Source organism: Motacilla alba, chromosome 9 (assembly GCF_015832195.1).
Source record: "Motacilla alba alba isolate MOTALB_02 chromosome 9, Motacilla_alba_V1.0_pri, whole genome shotgun sequence".
Taxonomy (NCBI): domain Eukaryota; kingdom Metazoa; phylum Chordata; class Aves; order Passeriformes; family Motacillidae; genus Motacilla; species Motacilla alba.
The window spans coordinates 17,444,413-17,464,259 of NC_052024.1; the positions used below are offsets into that span (position 1 = coordinate 17,444,413).

Consider the following 19,847-nt stretch of genomic DNA (forward strand, 5'->3'; position numbering starts at 1 on the left):
TGATCACAGCCTGTTTTATCATGATGGTGGTAGGTGAGACTTTATGGCCAAATAGAATCTCCAGGCTGCATCAATACAGAAAAGGGTGAATTTGCTGATGCTTATAGACACTTTACTCAGAGATTCATGGGAAAACACATTTGAAAACTTACCAAATATTCAGGTTTTGCCAACAGTAGCAGTCACCCTCCCTGCAGATTAGAAAGGCATGAAGAAGTTTGACAGTCAGGATCAATAGCTTCCATGTGCTGCACCTTGCATCTTTTTGTTCCCTTGGTTCCAAAATGTCAATACACCACTTTTTGGGTGAAATAAAAATACCTTTGAGAGAACAAATACTACTTCAGGGAAAGTTTGCTTGGGGATAGGAAAAAGGTATTTGCTGAAAGTAGTGCTCAAAATCAAAACAATTCCCCTGCTGTATAATCTGAAAGTGATGGGAGAGCCAAAAAGAGACATTTGCATTTCAGCTCAGTCCTGGGAGCCACAAAAATTCCCTACCAGTTGACTATAGCTGCTGGTGACTGCCAAATTCCACTGTTCCATTGAGGAAACTTTCTAGTAGAGTCATTGTGAGGAGGTAACAGGCATGAAGTGGGCATTGCCAAGTCCTTATGTCATTCAGCATTGGATAAATCCAAGAAGATTTAGGGAAGAGTTAGAGACAGGCTGCTTTAATTAATTCTCTTCCCAGCTGTGTGATAAGGCTCTTGAAAAGACACAGCGTAGAAGAAATGTCAGCTTCCATTATTATCATCTGTGAAACTGATATGTTGTCTTTTTAACTGAATATAATTTGGGGCGCTTCTATGTGCTTCTTTTTGCCTTTTTAAAAACTCCTTTAAAAGAAGAATGCAAAATGACAAGGGCATTTGAAACTTTGTTAAGGTGTTTCTTTTAAAAAAGCATTCAGACCTCTCCTACATCAAACCTTTGATACTAGGTCCTTCTCATTCGAAGATGCCTGCATCTTTTTTACTGTATCCCTCAGCTTCTCCCAAAGAGAAAAAAGTTAATGACTATCAAGACTCTCAACACTTCAAAACATTAAACTTGGTGAAACTCTCTTCAACAAAATGTTGCCAGATGCATTTGAAAACATCGGCTTTTATTTTTAGAAAAAGTGCTTCTTCAATTATAGAGTTTTGCCAGAATAAAAAAGAGAAGGACTTAACCTCAATTTTGTTCTTTGTTGCCTGACCCAGGTTCTTTCATCTGGCTTTCATACATGTTTTCACCCATGACATGCACGGCTACCCATATCAATTCAGCAATGAAGAAAAGGGAGAGTGCTGTTGGCCTTGTACTTGCATGTGCTGTGAACTCATTACCAATCTAAAACAAAAATAAAGCTGTAACAGATGTTATTTTCTACTCAAGCCAAATGTATGATTCCCCTTCTCATAGCTCAGTCTAACCCTTTGCTTTGGACAGCAGGCTCAGCACAGGTGGTTTTGTTGTTAAGGATGACTGTCCAGTAGCCTCAGACACCTCAAGAGTCAGCTGGACCTTCTAGAACCTGCAAGGGCCACCAAACCTGACACCACATGGCTTATTCTGAAATTATGTCCTCAGATTCTCTCCTTACACCCCTGTCATTGTGCCTTGATGAACTCCTGTGATTACTCTTGTGAGAGCTGTTCATGTAATGAAACCTTACAGGGAACAATCCTTTCATCCAACACCAATCAGCAAACCATTACCAGAAACAAAATTCCCTGGGAACCCACACGAGCAACACCATGCAAGTGGCAATTACCCAAGCTGGTACAGCTGGCTAACATTTACCTGTGCTGTCCTAGAGACAGTTTTCCCAGGGGAAGCCAAACCAAAGTTTGGCTTCAGTTTCCCCACTGAACAAGCGAACCCATCCCTTGTTCCACCTGGTCCATCACTGCTCCAGCACAGCTCAGTTCTCTAAGCCAGGCCTGATTTACCACTTTGCTCATTGCTTTTATTAGGAAGTAGAATTTTAACTTTTAGCACATTTTCTAATGCTCTTTCCTTTTTACTTTTTCAGCTACCAACAGGAGGTCTACAGAAATTTCTTGCCCTCCAAAGACCGTTTCTGAAGTAGAGCTATCAAAAAAGAAAAGCATTAAGAAGACAAAAGGTGGAATTAAGGTAGGATTACTTGTAATTTGGGGACATCCCATATTGTGAGAGAACTCAAATCCTCATAAATATAGATTTACATACCTATACTTGGAATTTAAAAAAAAAAAATTGGAGCATTGCTAACTTAACTCTCTGATAAGGACAAGCTACTTTAAGCCAGCTGTTCTGTTATCCACGCCCCTGACTTGTTCATACATTTCATCTTTATTCCTCTAAAGCTGAAAGCAAAAATTAAATGCAGTCCATTTTCTGAAATGGTCAGCACAGCCCACAGCTTCAGCAACAAGCACAGAATAAAACACAGTTACCAGCAGGGACATACAAGTTTTACATGACAGTCTCCCCTTTGCCTAAACTCACAGAAGGTGACTTTAGAATTAGTTTTACTCTCATCAGTAATGCAGGTAATCAGTTGCATTTCTCCCACGTCGTTAGGTGTATGCAGCAGTGTGGTATAGGCTTTATAAAAAGGTATAGGCTTTTTACATCCATTCATTAATTTTTAAATCCACTTCCCAAGACTACACTACAAATTATGCCTCCTCCCTACTCTCCCATTGTTCTGATAATAGTTCAGATGAGGATAGTTCATTACTGGATTCCATCATTATCATCAACCAGTTAAATAATTTAGCAATATAGAATGTAAGAATCTGCCCTTAAAAATAAAAGTGCTCAGGAAGTTGGATTCTGCTGGGATTTAGACATTGGCTTGGATTAACAGCAAACTCAGCAGATGGGCTGTTTAACTGAATTTGAAGAGATTGGCTTTTCAGTAAGTGCAAGCAGTGCTTGCTGCTCTTAAAGCTGCAGGCAAAATGAGGAAAAGCCTGCTTAAAACTTGCCTGGAGAGCACTTGAATGATCCAACTCTGCAAGACTGGACAAGGGAGTGTGTGTTTATCAGAACAAACTCTGGAGCTGTGCAAAAGCTCTGTTTCAGCCTGGGCACGGGCTCTGCACAGGTACCTGTGCTCAGCACTGCCTCACCCAGCACTGCTGCTGGGACACAGACACTTCTCAGAGGCACACAGAGGATCCCCAGATTTCTCCATAGGGCATTCTAAAGATAACTCTGGAAATGTGAAGTATTTGGGTTGGCTTCAGATAGGAAGTGAAAAAAATAGTACTCCAGAGTCTAAGGAACAGATTATTATGCCCATAATTATCTACACAAGGAGATAATTCCCCTTCTGTGGTGCAAGAATATAATGACTTTGCCTGGAGTAAGGAATGCCTCCATGCCAACACTGAGCAAGGATGGAGAATATAAACAGGAGATATTTCTGCACATCTAGAATTCAATTATTTGAACTTGTCTAGTGACTTTCTAGGTTGGGTAGGATCTGGTTTTTATTCTTTCAAAGAGTTAAAGTTCTCTAAATAAAAGCATCAGCAATTAAGTATTTTCAGTTTTAACATGTCCTTCTCATTCAGATTGAAGTGATGCATGAAGCCAGTCAAGGAGGATCCAGCAGAGTCCTGGTAACCAGTGAAAGTGATGAGAACTTGTCAACAAGAAGGAGGTAAGGCTGCACATATGAGCCACTATATATATTTTTTTTTCTTCTTAGAATGCAAATTGCTGCATTTGTAGTACATTCTTTACAACCTCTTTGAAGTTCATCAAGATTAATAAATAATTAGCAATAATGAAGTCACTGAAATGCTTACAGCCATGCATTTATACTGAGTCTACCGGATGGAAAAGCAAATAAGAGCTCTCTTTTGTTCGTGTAGGGGCTTTTTTACAGGTTTTTTTCTCTTAGAAGCATTAATTACAAAATTTGAGAAAAGAAGTCATTAGAATAAGCCTTGCAAGTATTTACAAAAAAAAACAGCTGTTAAAAGATCCTCTCATAGTGTTCAGAATATTCACATTTGACTATATACCTCGGAGGGGCTTCTGGGTTTTTTAACTGCAAGCTCAAGTTACTGCAAAAGCTTGAGAAAAAAGATTATTAACAATGCATTCTAAAGCACCAGATACTTAAATAATTTACTTCAACAAAAAGTATCAAGCAAACCCAGTTTTAGCTGAACTGCAGTTTCTAGGCCAAAGGGAACAATTAAATAAAAAACCCCAGAAAGCAAAAAACCCACAACAAAATCCCCCTGCAAGAAGCCAAATGCCACAATCCTGACTTCATTTCCTTTGTTCTCTTCTTCACTATCATTTAGATAATTCATGCTTTGGTTATGCCCCTGTCTTATACACTGGAGTTACCTGATGCAAATGACTCCATTTGTAAAAACCCTAACCTGATACATTATGTCAGACAAATTGGGGAGACATACAAATCATAATTATCTGAATTTAATTATACCCTATGAAAATACCATGTCTGGTCCCCAGATCATCAGCTACTTTTCCAAAGGTGCAAAGTATGATCTGAAATCTTGTGTAGACAGATACACATCTCCAGGGGAACAGCTGCCTGAAGAGAACATACAAATTATAACATTAACAACAGGTTCAGCTTTTAATACCTGGCAATTTTATACAACTTTAGACCTAGAAGCTTGGTAAACAAATTTGTGAGCTCTCTCTTTTTCTTGGGAACACCAATTTTGCTTTTTGCACACACCGGGGGCAGGGGCGGGGATTAGGGGCAGTTTGAAGTCCTCTTGTAAAAGGGAACTCAGAACAACACTTAAAAGTATCAGAACTGATCCTGTCAGTTACAAAGAAAGCAACAAGAGATATTTACCTTTTCTGCATTCTTATGTTTTTTTTAAAAGAAATAAGTCTGTTTATTCAAAACAAATTTTACAAAACAACTGTCTTTCTGTGGTACAGAGAAAAGTTTAAGAATAAATATTGAATACTTTGTATAAAAATTAGTAATATCAAAGGGAAACTGATGCAAACCAAACAAACAGATAAAAAAAAAAAGCATTAAATATGCTGTGCAACAATGTCAAACTCTTAATGAGGAGTGACCATTCAGGCTGATACAGTTTCATTTGAAGTAAAACCTATCAGCCCTGCATTGGAGCACTGAGACTATTGTTAAAAAAGTTTCCTGATGGAAGTGTACAAATCTTCATTTGTGTTTAGAACCAGAAAATATGTTTTCTATGTCTCTTCTATTTTTTGAAAGGAGTGCCTTCATGCTTTCCTTTTTATTCAACAAGCAACTTCTTTTCACTGCAGCAAAAGAAAATGCGTACTACAAACATCAAGGCCCTTTTAAGATTAAGAAACAATCCAAACAAAGCTCAAACCAACTGTAAAACAAAGTATTTCAATGGTCAAAAGTGATTTTCAGATAATGGCAACTACTTTTAAGCAGCATTTTAGATGTTAGCTAGTTAAAGCTACTTAAAGATTACTTTTGCATGTATGAGTGAAAACAAATCCCAACACATAAAACAGATATGCTGGAAGACTATAGTCTTACTAGCACATTTTTGGTTGCATACTGCATATAAAGACCCTCTTTCCCTTAGTGAACAGGGTGGCTTTTCTAGCAGTGCAGTTTTGCTGTGCAGCTTTGTTGATTTAAATGGCTCACAAGAAGTCAGAAATCTGATGAAGCAGCTTTCCTTCAATACACAATACTTTCTCTATACGTGCATTTATTTTTTCTCTGTATGCAACAGGTTATAAATATCTACATCCCCAGTACTACTATCCATTTGTTTAGGCAAGAAAGGAATTGGATTTTTTCCTTCTGAAGTATAGCTGTTATAGTTGTCAGTCATTCTGACACTGATAAAGGATTTCTTTGTGAGCTCTTTCTATGTCCAACATTTGGGACCAGTTAGGAATCTTATTATCTTCCTTCTGCAAAACCAGTGATAGAAAGTTACATGTTTGGCTTAGTTCCAGTAACTACCTACCCTCCATCTGAACAGCTTAGAGAACAGTCAGCAAGCTCACTCCTGGATTCTGTCTGCAGAATGACAGATGCCATTATCCATTCAAACCACAAAACCTGCAGCACAGCTCCAAGAGCAGTAGCAGTTAGTTACACCAAGTTTACTACTCACAGCTTCAAACTAGCAAGTCCTGTACAGCTGCCACAGGTTTGGCAATGAGCAACTAAGATATCTGTCCTGAGAGTCTGTGGAAGCACCGTGACTGAGCTGTGCAAGGACTGCAGGCAGCCTACAACTCTGGCTCTCTGCAGGATCTTTATGGCACCTCAGGCCAACTCATAAGGGCTGCAGTTTGCACATCACTTAGCTCTGTTTTGGCTTACAAAGCACAGGCATCTTGTTCCTTTGCAAGTGATATTAACATTGAGATATATTCAAGGTACAGGGGTTTGTGGACACCAACAACCCTGAAATTTTAAAGATAATTTTGACTTCAGGAGAAATATTTTAGTTATTATTATGTGTGTACTGAGTTTGTGTGAATCACCATCTCCCTATCCCTTCAATGCAAAGTCAAAGTTTGTACAGAAAATATCCTCCTTCTCTGTTAGTACAAGCATGAAATTTTGCTTTTTTAAAGTCTTTAAGTCTGTAACTAGCTCTAAGTAACACTCCTGGGGACTTTTGCTTGCTTTTCACCTTTGGAATACTGGAAAACAGAAGCATTATTAGAAGAAAACTAACTTAACTTATTTGCTTATTAAAGATTGGACTTTTCAAATGTGCTGGTTCAGTTTTCAGAAGACAGAGAAATATTAGCCCGACCAGTCACATAAGTGGTATTTGGTTTTTTATAGCTTCAGGTTTTAAAGGGGGTTCCTTTGTTATTTAACCACCAAGTCAGATGGCATCCAAACACTGTTTCCCTATTTCAAAGATTTAGGCAGCTTTGAGAAAACAATTGTAGCAGATCTTCACTTCTAGCCCTCACTATTTGTCAGCTGTGCAGGTCCAGACTGACTTTGTATGAAGCACTGAGAAATGGTGAATATTTGTAGAGTTTACACTACCTAAACTGCTGTGATAGCCTCATTCATCAAATCAGAAGTTCCACTTCCCTCATGCTTTGAAAGGTCTACTCCATTCTGATATAACAGGGGGTTTTTGCCACATGCCTTAGTTGACAAAGCTTTTATAAAAACCATCAAGACTTACTGACAAGTTCAAAGAAACAGATATTTTCAACAAGCATTTCAAAGTCTAGAAGTCAAGTCCATTATAGTTCACTTATAATCCAGACTTGCATCCCTTGAAGAGTGTAAAAAAACAGGCTACAAAGTAAAAAGTTGAAGTACAACAGGAGAGCTATTCCAGTAAGTCTCTGAACAGAATCTGGGACCCTGGGACCATCTTCTTCCTCTCCCTCTGCCCACCCCAAGTATTCACGTGTAAATTTTACCTCTTTCCATGTTTACATATATTTTGGATAAACACCTAAAATGTTGTTGCTCTGTCTTGGCTCAGTGGATCTTCAATGCAGATATTCAAGTTTTAAGAAAACGCAGCTGAACAAGGATATGTGTCCACATAGTACAGTTTACAGAGAAGCACAATATTGACTAGTCTGCAGTACATTCTACCCCAAATCCCTGAAGTAATCTTTTTAACTTTGGGATCTGTAGCCTGCTTCCAGAGCTGGCGAAGATCATCTACGTGTCCATGAGATGTCATCATCTTGTTATAAATGCAGGGATGATATGGAGCCTTTCCTTCCCCAGAAAAAAATACATGATATTGTGGTACAATTCCCATTTTATTGGCACAGAGACCCATGAAAACATCATCTATATAAAGACTCGTATTCAGAGTCAATGAAGCCTCATAGACTTTAGCTGCTACATCATTTGATATTACATACGCAGCTCCTGCTGTGTAGTCAGGGTAAGAGGGCCACTGGTACATTTCATATGGAACATAGTATTTACTACTCTTGTCTCTTACGGGAGGGGATCCGCGATGGACACGACCAATCCAGAGATCCTGAGCACCCATTCGTGTGAGGCTTTGGAGATAAGCAATGAGATTTGGCATATGGATAAATATGTCATCATCTGCAGACATAATGAACCTGGCATGAGGGCAGTAGGCATTCACCCAGCTAAACTGTAAAAGCAATTTAAGAGTAAGATTGTGAAAAGTATCCAAGAAGTCTTGCTGAATCAAATCCCGGTATTTCTGGTCTTCGAGCTCAAGCTGTCTTTGCTGCTGTGTTTTCTGCAGATGGTGTGTTGGTCGTCCTAAAGCAAAAAGGGTTTTAATGTTGGCATTAAGTTGAGAACGAACATACTTCTCATTACCCCAAGTCTGTCTAATTGCATCCCTTCGATGACGGTTTTCGGGAGAAGACTTCACAAACAATAGGAGAAGGACATCCTGCTGCTGACATTTCTCTCTGTGGTTGATCAAGTACTGGTAGCTTGATACTCTGTTCAGGTTATCCCTGCTGATAGACAGGCTGTCATTCACAAAATGGTAGCTATTTATGAGGTATCTGTAGGAATAGGACTTCATATGGCTCACAATGTGATTATCAAACGGTACCCAAAAAATCATGAGAGACAGTATGAAGCAAGTGGCACATAGCTGCAAAAAATGGCATTTTCTGACTCTTCTGGGACTAACAAACATTCTGATGCAGTTTTTATAATCCTTACTCTTGTTCAGGATCAGTGTTTTTACAGTGCCTGTGTTTTAGTTTAGTTTAAGAGCACAGTGTCACCCTTCAAGACCAGTGTCCCTTGTAAGGCATGATGTCTTTCATTCGGTATCCTTGTGAAGACAGCTTTGTTCACAGACTTCACAAGTCATCTTTCTCAAAAAACGTTTTTCTTTGATTGAAAGAACACAGGCAGTTTTGAAAGAAGAGGCTTGCAGATGAGTATTTTCCCTTTGGGGCATCTTGAAGTAAACACTACAGTTCTAGTCCTCGTGTTTCTTTCCTTCATGAAGATGAACACCTGCCAGTTCTGAAGGGGGAGAGGAGAAAAGTTTAAGTGAGCTGTTATTAACACATTTGGTTTTAGGTTTGGTCATGGAAATGAGCTGGCTGACTTCTCAGTCACTGCCCATCACCACCCACATACACACATCCTCAAAATAACAAAAAAAGAACCGACTGGCAGCAAGTCAGAGGCGGTCAGTAGCCCGGAGCAAGCTTGTGGAGGCCAGTGAGAGAGGAGACTGACACAGAAACCTTTCTCAGAAACCCCCACTGCCGTTAGCTGGCAGATGATAATCTTTTCAAATTCCTCTAAGCCCGGAGAGCCCGCACGCTGCAAACGGCCGGGTTTACAAATTGCCTTTTGGGCCGGCAGCCTGCTGAACCCGGAGCCAGGCGGAGCCCAGCCACTGCTCCCGGCCAGCCGGTGCCAGGCCAGCGCCCGGGGTCCCCGGCCCGCCGCCCCCTCGCCCGCACCGCTCCTTCCCGCCCAGCTCTGAGGGCGCCGCGATGGCCTCGTCCCGCACCCCGGTGGCCGCGAAGCCCCAGGCGGGCCCCGCCGCTCCGCCCGTGCCCGCCGGCCTGAGGGGAGCGGCCGTTGGGCCCAACGGCTGCGGGGCGCGAGGCGCCGCGAGCCCGCGCGGGCCGTTACTGCCCGGCCCCTTCGGCACCCGAGCTGCGGACACACGGACTGACACACGGACACACAGACACACGGACTGACACACGGACACACAGACACACCGGCTCTGCCCGGCCCCTTCGGCACCCGAGCTGCGGACACACGGACTGACACACAGACACACAGACACACGGACTGACACACAGACACACAGACACACGGACTGACACACGGACACACAGACACACCGGCTCTGCCCGGCCCCTTCGGCACCCGAGCTGCGGACACACGGACTGACACACGGACACACAGACACACCGGCTCTGCCCGGCCCCTTCGGCACCCGAGCTGCGGACACACGGACTGACACACGGACACACAGACACACGGACTGACACACAGACACACAGACACACAGACACACCGGCTCTGCCCGGCCCCTTCGGCACCCGAGCTGAGGGCACACGGACTGACACACAGACACACAGACACACGGACTGACACACAGACACACAGACACACAGACACACAGACACACCGGCTCTGCCCGGCCCCTTCGGCACCCGAGCTGCGGGACACACGGACTGACACACAGACACACAGACACAGAGACTCGCTGGCTCTCCCGTTAGGCACCCTGCCGCAGGTCCACCTCTCGACACCGCTCACTCTTACAGCGCTACTGTCTCTGCTACCGGCCAGGGTTTAAGTGAAGAATCCAAAGCACAAAAAGCCACCCAAGTTCAGCCTTCTTGCCCTGCACGTTAAAATTTGGTTCCTGTAGCCGAAGTCGTCTCTGCTGTATAATAAACAAGAGCAGCCTGAAGTAGCAACTACTTCTTCATCCCGTAAAAAGCCAAAAATAGCCATAAAGCAAGAAGTGTAGGACTAGCACCATAAGGAATGACATCCCACAAACTAAGCACTTGTTGCATGGAAACAACCCCAGAAGCAAGAGAACACAAGCTATCACTTTCAAGTCAGAAGTTATGTGCAACACAAATATTTTGAGACTGTTTTAGCCATCTGAAGTCTTGCAACTAGAATAGCATGATGAGAACACAACGGAGTATACAGTGGTAAGAATACCTGGGGCAGTTTTGTGGTGCTCCAGGAAGGGGACCAGCTGCTCAAAGTGGAAACCATGCATTGGTACCCGAGGATTGCAGATTGTAATGCATAACAGAAAAGCTGTATGGGCAGTTTGGCGAATAAAAGTCAGTCAGCGCTTTTTATAGTATCAGTTTAAACCCTTTTTATTTTGGAAACATGAAGTTAAACAATGCACCTCAGAGTTATAAACTCAGCAACTTTACAATAGAACGCTATTGCAAAGCTTACTCTTGTTTCAGATAAAGCACAGGGATGCAGACAAGCTGGAGTGTTATAGAAATCCCAACTTTTGGTGCTTCCTTTTGAAGGAGTGGGTCTGAAGCTACCAGGTAGTCAGGTTGTTCACTGCCATCATGATAAACCTAAAGCAGAGGACTGAAAGCAAAGGGAGCACAAGGCAATCTATTTAACCACCTGAAAGAAAGTTTACCTTGGTAAACACAGGGATACTCATCACCAAATGCAACTTTTTAGATTACACTTGGATAAGAAGTTAAGGAAACAGTCTGCAATTGACCGAGCCATATCTCCTCCTGGTAAAAGGAGACAACAGTCAACACCACAGACAAAAAGGACATGGTCACTGCAAGCTAACAGTGAAACTAACCTACATGACAGTTATTCCCCACTAGGGAAAAAACAGTCTCCAGAAAAAACCAAAACCACCAACAACACTCAAAACCAAAGCCACACACCCACCAAAAAAATCCACCACAAAATGCATCATGGAAACAGCTTTAAATATGGAGCAGGTAGCAGGGACAAGAGGCAAGCGTAGACTCAGTTTTCTGCTCCTAGCACCCTTTCCTGAAGTCAGAGATGCTGGAAAGAGAACTTAAACTTTTTCTATGAGGAAAAAAAAAAGCCATAAAATGAACTGACTAAAGGTTGGAACAGTCTGGTTGTCATTTCCTTGTTCTAGTTTAGTGGAATTAGGTGAACCATTAGTAAACAAAAGTTGTTCAGAATCGTCCTCAGAGAAATACCTCTCAGGTAAAACTTTAAAATGCAACTATAGATGAGCAATACTGATGAAATTTAAGAAGGTCTACACCCACTTGCCCATCTCTCTCCAAAAAAGCATGGAGACGTGCACTGAAGGTACAAATGCACAAGTAGTCTCTTTGATCGTCAGAACTTTTTATAGCCCATTTACAAGACCCAGACTTTGGACTGAGTCATGTTGTCCTTCCTTTAACAGGAAAACAGGTTGACACCACAGGAGGTATTTGCTGCTATTCAAATTTCGTCATTCCAGGAAAAGAAAGCAATCCAATTCATCAATGTGTTCTCCCTAGCAAGAGGAAACACCATGGAACAGAGATAAAACCGTACTTGACAGTCATTTTTCTGACCATAATTAACGTGGTTTTCCTCTTGTTGTGCATTTTCTTACTTGTGGCTAGAAAGCTGTTAGATCCACTCTAATATTGGAGAAATATTGTAAGAACCAAGGATCCATACACAGTTCCTGTAACTGCCTTTCTTTCTGCAGATTCAAGATTAGAGCTGCCTGTGGTATTCCCCCTGTAGCAAGTACTGCAGGCTTTTGCCATCTGCAGCAATCCTGTCTTTGCTAAAAGACTTTGTTATTTAACCTTTCAATACTTCCACAAGCAAGACACATTGTAGCAACAGTTCACTGTTCTGTGTTTTGCGTCTGGAATATATTCTAGGGTGGAAGAGGGGCTGCCATAGTTTGACTTGCAAACTCAATAGTTTGTAGAGTGACCACTATGGAAAAGCAAATCCTTAGGGACCTACTCTGACTTTTGAAAAAAAGTCAGTATGAAATTTATTTCAGGATAGAAGTAGAACAGTTTTGGAAAGTCAATTAAGGAGAGACAGACAAGATACATCCTAAAGAGAAATAAAGACACCCTAGACACGAGACACCAGAGGCACCGACCCTCACAGGAAGAACCACGAAGAGACAATGTTTACACAAAAGACATCCAACACGGAGATTTTTTTCCGACTAACACCACCCTGATAAAAACTTAAACCCAAGAGACCAACTAAGACTGCCCAAAGAGAACATCTCAAAGCTCCCAGCTACAAATTTTGTTACGTGGTACCATACACAAGCTGGGCTTCAACACACCACATCCTGGCATAACATGTATTTTAGGACAAAGATCATGATGTATAGTTATTTTTCACTCGTCCCACCTAGGACAGAAGATTAGTTCAGATCACAAGTGGCTTTACCAGGATATACCAGGAAACACTATTTTAACTAGAACCATTTTTAACAATCGACTTGTAGCAACTGGCGCTTTCATATCAGCAACTCTTGGTTAAAGTTCAGAAGATTTACCAGAAAGACTGAAGACCTCAAACATTACCTAGTTCCAAACAGAATTAATCTGAAGAGCTGATGCTTTCTATGTCCATGTTTTGTCCTTGGCTTTTGGGGACAGCCTCACAGTCACTCGACCCTCTCATCCTTACCACACCAACTTTCCACAGCTTGCAACAGCTCTGGAGTTTACATAGTTGCTCAATAATCCAAATTCAGCTCCTCCCATCCTCTTACCCCCAGAAAGCAACCTGCTGAATTCCTGAAGGAAACATCAGAAAGCGCCTAATTGAGGTCAAGCTGTGCCTAACCTAAGTGCACAATTGGACTCAAGGGTTTTCTTTTGTAGAACCAGATGTAACATTGTATCTAATGCTTTCAGTCTTTTCAATTCTAAGGCTACTGCCAGGCTCTGGTACCACAGAAATTTTGAAGCCCTAGGACAAGCTTTTGCTATAAGGTCAGGATAGTTCTGTCACACGAGCTACTCCATATCAGCTTGTTTACACCGGAGGGGATGCCCAGGTTAGAAGGCACACTGTAGAGATGTGTTTCAGCTCCTGTTTCAGCTGCACTCCATCCTGCTTGCTCCATCCAGATGTCAGATGTCACATGAGATGTCCTCTAAGCTGCAACACCACTTCTACAGCACTAAAAGAATGTGCCCAGCCACAGAGGTGACAGAGGCAGATATGTTGCAGTTAAAGCTGCATGAGCCAAGATTATCACTGCCTGGCTTTAAATTCAGAGAGATTTGTCAAGCCTAGTGTAAGGATGGGACTAATCCTGAAAAGAGTGAGTTGGATTTTCTTGAAGCTTTCAAAATCTGTTTAGAAAGGGGCTATGGGGTCCAAAGAAGATGTCTTGATATGTTTGAGAGTTTTATTTTTTAAGTAGAATTCAAAACTTTTTTTTCTGTGTTTGAAACAATTTAAAGTTATAATTCCTGTGAAATTGAACTCTCCCATCTCTAGTATTGATTTATGTACTGTTTACACCCAAAGTCCAAAGGAAATCTAGTCAAGTTCACATATCAAATAAGCTGCCAAAACACAAGTTTATCAAGATTTTTCATTATGATTGAGTAATTGAAGATGACGAAAGTACATGTCTAAGTTAATGGGAGCAGAGCCTGAATGGACTTTGCTGCTTACAGCTTTAGCTACAAGATTATGTAACCCAGGTCCCTCTGATGGTTTTTCTGTTGCTGACATGTCTTCACAAGTCATGTTTTCTGTCATGTCTTCCCAAGCCTCTGTCCTCCTTCTGCACTTACCATTTTAAAAAAACTTCTTATATATTAAGCACTTATATATTAATCTTCAGGTTCTTCTTTTATGTGTGCTGTGCCACAAAATGAAGAACAGTTCCGGCACTTCTAGGACTTCCTGCCATAGTGACAGATGGTCACATTAGGGAAAAAAAGTTGCTTAGCTAAGGCTGCCTTACTACAAAGTTTGCAAGCACCAAGATGAAAAGAAGTCACTAACAGCCTGCAAAGAAAATAATTTCAAAAATGTAAAGACTTCCCCTGTTACACCTTGTTCTGTCCAAACTGTTGAGAAATGGAAGCCAATTCAGGCAAGTATTCTTTAGGAAAACATGGTTACAATGGCAGTGGAATTAACAAAAAGAAATAGTGCTGTGCTCCAAAGATCAATGATAAGTTTAGAATCAGGTCACAGATGTTGCAACAATAAGGAACATAATTCAGCAATGAATGACAGTAGCTTTGCAAATTTTGTTTCAAGAACATATAACCCATCTTCTGCAACTTCCAATGCAGGCTTCACCTGCAAGCTCTTGAGTTTGCAGCAGCTCCTACTCAGGGTACAGTTTCCTGGGATGGTACACCAGCATTCTTACATGCTCTCTGTGTATGTATTGAGGACTTACTCAGGTTGAACAGACACCTGACTTTCCATGAAGGTGAACATCCAACCCTTTCTAAAACAAAAACTCCTTAAATTACACAACACAAACTCCTTCTGAAATTGCTCGGTCAAGAGGAATCCCCTTATTAAAAACAATGGGCATTGAAGCACAGCTCTTTGTCCAGGGAAGCTGTGTATCAGAATAACTACACCACCACCTAGGAAAATGAGACTTTTGAAGCTGTGCCCAATTGCTGATTCTCACTGATGGCTAAAACTTGCAAGTGCTGAGCAATGTTAGCAGAGAAATTAAAAGGATGGCAAAGCTTTAGATGGCAATTGAGTAAAGCAGTTCGATTCCTTCAGGGCTGGAAGCAGAAACAGGTTGTAAATGCTCAGCACTGCCAGGAAGCAGCTAATTGCCAAGAGAGATTTAGTTTCTACAGAGGTTTTGCACTTACTGTAACTATTGGGTGGAAAGAAAGAGAATTATTTCTTCTAATTTTCCACTATTGGGTGGAAAGAGAAAGAATGATTTCCCCTAAAATGAGCTGAAACTTCCCAGCTGCTACAAGTCAATGTAAATGGAGACATCTGCCAGAAAGGACAGATTTGATTTCTTAAATGGCTTTTATCAAGATTGGTCACTCAAAACACCCACTATGGAGATGGCAGGAGAGGAGCAGGACCACACCTTTCAAGCATCAGTCTACATGAGACCTCAGTTCTCAGTAGTTTTAACCTCCCATATCCACTGCAGACTCTTCCCCATACAAGCTACAAGGAAGGACAGCATTTTCCAGAATGAGTCTCCAAAATATGAGTCATTTAATTCAAGGGATTTTGCATAAAATGCACAAGCACCAACATGAATTTTTTTGCTTGACATGCAGCAGATGAGGTAAAAAGAGCCTGTTCTTTGCACTGACAGTAAGGATATTATTCTGAAGTTTCTGTCTGTCAGTGACACAACTGAGGCCACATGTCCTCATGTTCTGAGAGGGGGGACGAAGTTAAGCATTCAACTTCCACACAGACAAGTCAGAACTCTTGAGGCTCAGCTACAAAGGCTGTAATGGCACCTATTCTACAACCCACCACATCTGTTTTGGCAGCAATGAGCTCTAATGATGCACTGAGCAGCAGTCTGAATTTAGGTAAGCTCACTTTCACAGTGCTAGCATTTAAAGACATATGACTCTGGCACACCTTCCTTTCTACTCCCATGCACCAAGGCAAAAAGAGGTAGCAAAGGGACAGAGCACATTAACAGCAGCTGTTAATGTTACCCCATTACTATAGCTTCTGGAGAGTCACCTCCCTCTCCATTTTACAGTAGATCATTTCTGTTTGAATTTGGAGTCTTATCTGGAAGCTTCTGTGCAAGTAGTGTAATGAATTTTCTAGTGATTATAATATCACTTACTCCCAGGATATTATAAACACAGCTTGCCTGCAAAAGTGGACAATGACCACAAGAGGCATTACAAAGGGCTCACCACGACTTTCTATCCCACATTAGTGTATTCACCTCTTTACAAAAGTGGATTGCAGACAATCTGGCAAGAAAGACATCCCATTAAACATGGCACGCTTTGAGCTGAACATTGAAGAAAACTATTTTCCCCACACTAGAGAAAGCAATTGTGAAATATCAAGCAGTTAAGGGTCCAGTACAAAACTCAACACTGGAAGACAAGAAATTGAAAATTCCGTAGTTAGGCATTAATACTGAATGTCCCTGTTCCATAGCATGTTCCAGTTGAAGAGCTACAACATCAGGGCCCCACCTAATCAATAATTTTTTTGGGTGCCTGTTTTAAGTAAGCCCATTCAAATATTTATTTGCAGCTTGATTTAGAGATATTATTTCCTGCCTCTTTTCCCCATAAACCCAAGGCAATTTCTGTTCCAGTCTGCAGGCTATACCCAAAGATCAAGCTGAACAACTATCTGAAGCAGACTTTTTCCATGCTAGCCGCCAAACTAAAAGAGGAAGTCCAGTTTCAGACTGACACTACTAACTGTAAGACTAGTTCAAGCTGCCTTTCTATGGGGCCTCTCAGAAACCTTTCTTTTGCCCAGTGAGAATACTTAAAAATAATTCAGTGAGTCAGAAAATGTGTGAAGGGCTTGTTTAAACCGAAGGCTAACATCATTGTACCATGGCCATTTCTAGGTTTTAAGATTTTCATTTCAGAGTAAATATTCTCTCATCTGCTTCCCAGTCTATCCCTCTTCCTCAGACAATACTGTAGCCTGTTAACCTAATTCAGCATCAAACTCTAAATGGATGTCCCACACTGCAGCAAGAGCTTGGATGTTGCATGGGCCACTACAATGTAGGCACTGAGGCAGGAAGACAGACAAATGAGAATTTGTAAGTTCAGATTTAGATTAGGATGCAGAGTGTTTTGTGCCAAATTATTGTGTTTTTCTCCTTCAGTTAGACCAGGGATGATAAAATATGTTGGAATTGAAAATGTCAAATATGCTGGTTAACTTGAAGGGTGTGGGAGTTGGTGGGTTTTCTTAGTGCTCTATTAGATTAACTCTCCCTGTTCTGAAGTTAGCACAGACCAGAGGTGAACTCTTGAGTCCACACAGCAGAGTATCATCCCATCAAGACTTCCCAAATCATCTCAGCTGCTCTCTTAAGCATGGCTCATTCAACTCAGCCAAGTCTCCTGCTGACTTACCATAGAGACACTATTTATGCTCTATAGACAACTGAGCATGACGGAAGTCCTGCATCACTCTTTTCTGCTTCAAATCCTTTCCCAAATCTACAAGTAGAGCCCAAGGAGACAAATCTTTAGGTTTGCTTGTAACCTGCAAAGCACATCCACAAGAATTTGAGGAAGCTGGGTTGCAGAACACTAGTGCTCATTCCCATCCTAAGATCCCTTCAGTCAGAACTGATACCACTTCTACTAAAAACTCTTTCATCAACCAGGAACATAGGTGGTTTTCAGTTCTGTTGTCAGGGAGCTATCCAGGTCGCAGTTTCAAGGCCATGCTTTCCCCACCACATGCACACACCCAGCAAGCACAAGGTCCAATGCTACGCTGAATCCACCATGCACAGGTCGAGTAATTTAAACTATAGGATCAGCCTAGAAAGGAAGCTGATCTGTGGAGAAAAACAATACTTCTATCAACATCTAAGGGCGCACATGCATATATAATTAATTATAAAAAATGAGCTTTCTGATTAATGATAATGAGGAAGAGAACCTCTTTAAGATGATCCCTAATGGCTCATCTCCTCCCATGAATGCAGTGGAGCTGCCACTACCACAACACTTCAGAGGCCTTCTCTTGAGATCACCAAGAGCAACTATTGCCCAAGCCACTCCATCTTTCTGTACACGCACAGACCTACATGCACTTAAGAAGAGACAGTCATTGCCCACTGTTCTTTGGCTCCGAACAGAGTGTGCTCTTGTTCATCCTCACCCCCTCCCATTCACTGCTGTGCATAGATACCACCAGCACTTAAGCAGAAAGAGAGAAATGCTGTATTCTGCTGGAGGCTGAGGGAAGAGGAAAGTTGTTAATGACCCTGTCTGCTTCTTGCATAATCCCATCTAGTGGGTTGTCTTCTTTCATTCATAGGAAATGCATCTATTTGAATCAAGCAATCAGCCTGTCCCATCACCGCATTCATTTCTTGTTTAGCATTTGTACTGCAGTTACTTTCTTGAGAGTTTAATTACCATTTGGGTTAGCTCAGCAATAATTTGATAAAAGTGTGCAGATGCTGAGTAAATGTGAATTTTATATATACTATACACACATACACACACACACACACACACACACACACACACACACACATTTTCTACATTTTCTATAAAAGCATGAAGTACCAATCATTCAAGATACACTAGCAGAAGTTAAAGAACTTACATTTTTAACGACTTTGAAATGAAAGTTACACAAACAGCACCTTAAATTCAACTAAAGAGTCATTCTAACTTGAGGCAAATCATTATCTAGAAATATGAACGCATCAAACTGTCCATTTCTCCTAACTTCCAGCCTTCAATTCTGAAAGCATTCACAGTTTTCACAGACCAAATAATAGCCTGAAATAGTTGTAGCATTGAAACTGAAAAAACGTTATGTTAAGAGGCACGGGAGATAGTTTGAGTAACCAAGTTCCTAAACAAACAAACTCTATCCAAACCTGTAAGGTTCATGTTCTCCAATCTCTATTTGTATAAAAAAATCCCACTTCTTGGGAAGGGGCTGTCAGTTAGGGGAGAAGGTTATATAAGATGGCAAAGTTTTGCTATTATAAGTGTACTTGATGAGCTGGCCACCAAAAAAGACCAGGTAACGATAACATTTCACCACTGAGAGGGTAACGATAACGTTTCACCACTGATTTAGCACTTCTATGACATCTGGATTCACCTATCCAGCTATCCTTTTCCATTAGTTCAGTACTGAAATGTTTAATTTCAATTATTTTATACGACTACACAAGCTTCAAGGTTCCTATGTGGTTTGCACATTTTAAAGTTTTCAAGAGAGTCAAATATTTCACATAACAAACTAATAGTTCTTTGAAAATTTAAAAACAGATTCAGTACTGGAGACTTCTACATGCATATTCGGGGTCTCCATGATTGCCTCAAGCCAGCCAGAAAGACGTAAGCATTTCAGATTTTAGGATAATGTGGATCGAGAACCATCAGCATATACAAAGGAGCTGCAGATTGGCTGGGATAATAGCGGCGCAAGGCTTTGTTTAAGCCTGTCTGCAAACCGGGTGGGATGAATTCCATTAGTCCTCTCCTACTTCTGTGGGAACTAAGGAGAATTTTGGCTTTTATACAGCCCCTTCTGCAATGCAACAAGGGCAGGGATTGAACAGGAGATGCTTGCCTGCTCGTAGTTGTTATTAAATATGGGGAGCAGGACAAGCACTGGCTCATGGCAGAAAAGCAAAGCAAAGCAAAGCAAAGCAAAGCAAAGCAAAGCAAAG

The 19,847-nt window shown here is 41.4% G+C and overlaps 2 protein-coding genes across 25 annotated transcripts in view; one reads left to right on the forward strand and one right to left on the reverse strand.

The window, feature by feature from the left end:
* The window catches only part of MCF2L2 (MCF.2 cell line derived transforming sequence-like 2), a 155,445-nt gene that overhangs the window by 72,442 nt on the left and 63,156 nt on the right, over positions 1-19,847 (forward strand). For all 9 annotated transcript variants that reach the window (XM_038146503.1, XM_038146500.1, XM_038146502.1 and 6 more), the window contains exons 14-15: positions 2,021-2,124; positions 3,555-3,643. In XM_038146503.1, coding sequence (XP_038002431.1) covers positions 2,021-2,124; positions 3,555-3,643 — 193 coding nt within the window. The remainder of the gene's footprint in view (positions 1-2,020; positions 2,125-3,554; positions 3,644-19,847) is intronic.
* The window catches only part of B3GNT5 (UDP-GlcNAc:betaGal beta-1,3-N-acetylglucosaminyltransferase 5), an 82,184-nt gene that overhangs the window by 51,083 nt on the left and 11,254 nt on the right, over positions 1-19,847 (reverse strand). For 6 of the 16 annotated variants that reach the window (XM_038146518.1, XM_038146520.1, XM_038146514.1 and 3 more), the window contains exon 2: positions 4,459-8,968. The exons of 5 other annotated variants lie outside the window; for them this stretch is intronic. In XM_038146518.1, the coding sequence (XP_038002446.1) occupies positions 7,494-8,630 (1,137 nt within the window). In that variant the 5' untranslated portion in view covers positions 8,631-8,968 and the 3' untranslated portion in view covers positions 4,459-7,493. Of the gene's footprint in view, positions 1-3,656; positions 8,969-13,023; positions 18,667-19,847 lie in introns of those variants that run through there. 5 more of the 16 variants (XM_038146525.1, XM_038146521.1, XM_038146528.1 and 2 more) reach the window with 3 other exon arrangements.